The sequence below is a fragment of the Rosa rugosa genome, chromosome 2 (assembly GCF_958449725.1).
Source record: "Rosa rugosa chromosome 2, drRosRugo1.1, whole genome shotgun sequence".
Taxonomy (NCBI): Eukaryota; Viridiplantae; Streptophyta; class Magnoliopsida; order Rosales; family Rosaceae; genus Rosa; species Rosa rugosa.
The window spans coordinates 39311188-39315698 of NC_084821.1; the positions used below are offsets into that span (position 1 = coordinate 39311188).

General features: G+C 41.1%; 1 protein-coding gene across 1 annotated transcript; it reads right to left on the bottom strand.

Moving 5' to 3' along the window:
- Nucleotides 1–471: 471 nt before the first annotated feature.
- LOC133734499 (uncharacterized) lies at nucleotides 472–4206 on the bottom strand. Its single transcript, XM_062162132.1, has 5 exons — nucleotides 2870–4206; nucleotides 2079–2786; nucleotides 1161–1966; nucleotides 996–1073; nucleotides 472–903 (listed from the first exon to the last, which is right to left on the bottom strand). Exons 1-5 carry the CDS (start codon nucleotides 4149–4151, stop codon nucleotides 637–639), a joined length of 3141 nt encoding a protein of 1046 aa, XP_062018116.1. The 5' UTR covers nucleotides 4152–4206; the 3' UTR covers nucleotides 472–636.
- Between the last annotated feature and the right edge of the window lie 305 nt (nucleotides 4207–4511).

Genomic DNA, 4511 nt, shown 5'->3' on the forward strand with positions numbered 1-4511 from the left:
CTTGATTAAAATATGGATTAAATACTTGTTACTCCTTATACTTTTCACTGAAAAACAGTTTAGTCCCTCGGCTTTTAAATTTAACAGGTAAGTCCTTAAGCTCTCATTTCTCACACTTAAGGTCCACGCCATCCAATACCCGTTAAAAAATTCTGTTAAGTTGCCAACATGGCAAATACTGCGTTGCCAGCTCAGCTGGATGCCTGCCACGTCAGTATAAAATGTCCAAATTACCCATGGCCTAATTTCACCCTTCTTGATCCCAAATTCCCACCAAAACGTATATGAAGCAGCCTAACCAAAACCAAAGTTTGATCCCAAAGAAAAATCTAGACACATTGTAGCAGAAATATTGATCAGATTCAAAACGATACCAAAAATAGTCAAAAAGTACAATGAAAACAGCAACTTTCCTTCATTCATAATGGTCCCAAAAATACAAAGTTTTTGCAGCATAATCCAGCCCTAAAACAAAGCTCTAATTAACCAAAAACAAAAATTAGAGCATTACATCCTCAATGGTTCAGAAAACTAACATAGCTCTAATCATCTTATCAAAAGATTAGAGCTAGCAACCAAGTGACACAGCACAAGGTTGCCCAAAACAAGAGGATGTCTAATATTCCATTTCAATAACTAATTTCCATCTCCTTTACCTGAATTGTTCTTGATCCTTTGTGAAGACCTTGATGGTGTTGCAACCTTGTCTCTTGATGCCGTAAAAGGCTGTACAGGCCTTGAACTCATGCTGGCAGATGTAGCTTGTACGGGTCTTGATGTTGTAGAGGCATTTGGGGCAGTTGGAGGCCTTGGTCTTGTATTTTCACTACTAGATTTTGGAGGCCTTCCTCTTGCAGGTCTGTTTGCATCAAGCCTTGCTGCCCTCAAGTTAGCCATCTTTTTCTGGACACACATTAATTTAGAGGCATATGAATCAAGGCAGCCCATTAGAGCAAACATATACAAAACATCTATATAATAAAGTGGATTATTACCCTTTGATACTCAACCTTCTCCTTGGCTTTTTGCCTCAACTCATTTGCAGTCATAGGTGCTTTTTGTCCTTTCTTTGACTGCAGCAAGTAACAACCATATTAAATCACAAAATTAAAGCATTTCAATTAGCAAAACAAGTCATATACCAGAAACACTCAACTCACCATATTTTGGGAAGTTTCTCCCTCATTAGTGTTGAGCTTCCTCTTCTTAATACCGGCAGCTGAAGTCTTCTTTCCCTTACTTGGCAAATGTCTTTGACAGGTTTTCATATTGTGACCTTCTTGGCCACAGTTGCTACACTTGAGGGATCTTTGTATTCTTCCAATTTTTCCAGTACCATTGATGACCACCTCTGAAACATCCTTAATCCTTTTTGTCTTCGGCCTACCAGGCTGCCTTGTATATTGTGGAGGTAGGATACTTGGACCATCACCATTGGACCACATGTCCATGCTATTAACTGGCTGAATGAGGTGACTGTAGATACTCATGTACGTCTTCTTGAGATAGCAAGGAGCAATGTAGTCATCGGGTTCAGCCCTCATGCCATTAATTGCACAAATGGCATGTTTGCAAGGGATGCCGGTTAATTCCCATCTTCGGCAAGTGCAAGTCCTCAAGTTAGTGTCCACAACATTTTTGGTGCCTTCAATATTTTCAATCTCAGCTTTGCCACCACCATTGAATGTTGGGATGCAATCCTCCGCAGCTTTCACCTTATTCTTCTCAATGATATTCCTTGCTTTGGGGCATACATTTCCATGGTAAGCCTCCATTTTATCCCTTCGAGTACGAATCCTCCTCATTAGCTTCAGCCTTATCTCTTCCAACATAGTGACAGGGGGCTTGCCCCTTGCGTCCAAGATCAATGCATTGAAACTCTCACAACCATTGTTGATGAGCATGTCACAATCATAACCAGCAGGGAAGTATGCCCTTGACCAATGTTTTGGGGGCCTCTCGGGCTCTGCAAAAAAAAAAAAAGGATATTCATGCATACAAAGTCAGAACCAATTAGTCAACAGAAATCTAAAATACACTAAAATACTAAGTTAAGACATTTATCGAGAACACATCACCTGACAACCATTTATAAGCATCCTTATCAAGGGTCTTCATCTCCTCCATCTCCTTCTGAAAATAAGGCAAAGTTGTTGCCTTTGCACACTTCCACATCTGATCTTTCATAACTTTTCCAGGAAACTTCTTGGTGAAGTTAGTCCACAAATGTCGTGCACAAAACCTGATCTGTGCAGATGGAACCACCTCTTGTAATGCAGGTTTCAAACCTTTTTGCTTATCACTTATGAATATCCAGCCTCTACCATTATTCTCACAGCTCAGATCCTTGCACAACAACTGTGAAAACCAAATCCAAGAGTCCTTTGTCTCCAGCTCAACCATTGCATAAGCAACAACCCATGAACTGTTGTTAGCATCAATTCCGACAGCAGTTAGCAGTTGGCCACCAAAACATGTCTTCAAATGAGCTCCATCCAAACCAATCAATGATCTGCAACCTGCCTTGAATCCATTCTTCAAAGCTCCCAAGCAAATGTACAACCTCTTGAAAACAGCTGCCTTCTCGGAGTTGCTGAAGTCACAAACCAAGTCAATTGTGGTTCCTGGATCAGCCCTTTGAAGTTCCTTCCCATAATCAGCCAGCCTTGCATACTGCTCCTTGATGCCCCCTTCTACCTCTAACAATGCAGCTCTCTTTGCTCTATAGGCCATACTTTTGGAAACACCTGCCCTAATGCTTGCTGACATAGTCTTAGCCAAATTCTCTACATTATCAAACAACAGTGAATCAGTTTAAAAAGTGAAACATAACCAACAATTTGTGTCTAAAATTGTTTCGAATGTATACCTGGTTTTATGGCTTCATTAAGAGCAATTTGATCCTTGAACTTGGTTGTTAAGTATTTCTGCCGCACCATGCTGTTGTTAAACTTCCTATAGTAGTTATGCATGGGATTGTATCTCTTTATCATCAAGGTGCTTTCATGCTGCATCTTGGAAGCAAACAACTCAAAAGGACAGTTGTTTTCCTTACAGACCACCCTCAACCTTGTCTTATCATTCTTTATGTAGACATACTCCCACCCCCCTTGGATTGCCTTCTCCCTCAATGCATCCCTCAAAATCTGTACAGTTGCAAATTGCATCTTTAAACAGAAATTGGGTTTCTTCATATCCGTGCTTGGGTTGAATTCTATACCAACTTCCTCCAACTCCCCATCTGAATCAATTGCATGTTGCATCCTTTCTTCATCAGAATCATCAACCCTATACATATCCTCATCATCATCATCCCCCATATCAGGTGCAATAGACCCTAAACCACTAGTACCACTACTTCCTACCCCTGAACCCTTACCCTTCGTAGCCTCATCTAACTGGGCTTCCTCCAACCAGTCCTCCTCATCAGTACCATAATGCTCGTAGTCTTCGTCATCAAATTGTGGATCATAATCACCATCTGTACTACTATCCCCATCCTCACTCAACTCTTCCGGCTCAATCCCGAAAGATTGAAGATAATCCATATCATCTATCAGTTTGTCACTGCACTGCACACCACCTGAACTGCTAGACCCTACACCACTGCCAGTTACCCCACCTGAACTACATGGTACACCAAATCCAGGATACTCCAACAACAATGGTTTTTTAACTGACCTTTCATCCAGGAGTTTACCTTTACCCTTGTCTTTTGCATCTCCTCCAGCAACACAACTTCCTTGAGTAGTAGGACACACATCATCAATTTCTTTAATAATCACCCCCTTGCTTCTGCTTGGTCTAGGCTCAGCTGGCAGCTCCTTGATGACACAACTTCGAGGCTTCCTAGGCTCATCAGACAGCTCCTCTATCACCACACTGCTGCCTTGACTAAATAAGAAGTCTTCGTATATGTAGATGTCGTCATCATCTTCCTCAAAAATACCCTTAACCTCCATGTGATCCAAGTACAGTGTAATTATCCTAACCAGGGGCACTGCCTTACACATTGTCACAACATCACTGTCGGATTCCAGTTTGGTCAATGGATTATGCTCATCACCCACCCTATACCAATAGTCAATTCTCTGATCATAATAGCCTTGATTAAGCTGCCTAACCATGTCATCAACTTCTACTAAGGACATCCTGTCCTTGTCTACGTTATCGTAGAAGTCAACCTTCCCTCCTACATAGTCATTGTTTAGTATGCAGCCTCCATGAAAAACTTTCATGGTGAAATAGTCGGGGTGAGCTGCAAAACAGTGAATGATAATCAATTAGCATGCAAGCAAAAAAAGATAATCCAACTACTTATTATACTTGGCCATAAAGAGGTAAACGCCAAACATATCCCTTTACAGCCATATAGGACCACTAGCCCACAAATTGGACCACAACCAACAATTCCACTATCACTGCAATATTAAAAGCAGTTGCGCTTTCTACTTTCAACCTTGACAAAACTAACAATATTAAAATCGAACCAACCCATTTCAACAACCATG

Excerpts from the sequence above, each read along its gene's own strand:
- LOC133734499 (XM_062162132.1), bottom strand. The coding sequence starts at position 4,151 with ATGTCCTTAGTAGAAGTTGATGACATGGTTAGGCAGCTTAATCAAGGC. Across the intron at positions 2,787-2,869 it reads TAATGAAGCCATAAAACCAG|AGAATTTGGCTAAGACTATG; the intron begins GTATACATTCGA and ends TTGATAATGTAG. Across the intron at positions 904-995 it reads AGAAGGTTGAGTATCAAAGG|AAAAAGATGGCTAACTTGAG; the intron begins GTAATAATCCAC and ends ATGTGTGTCCAG.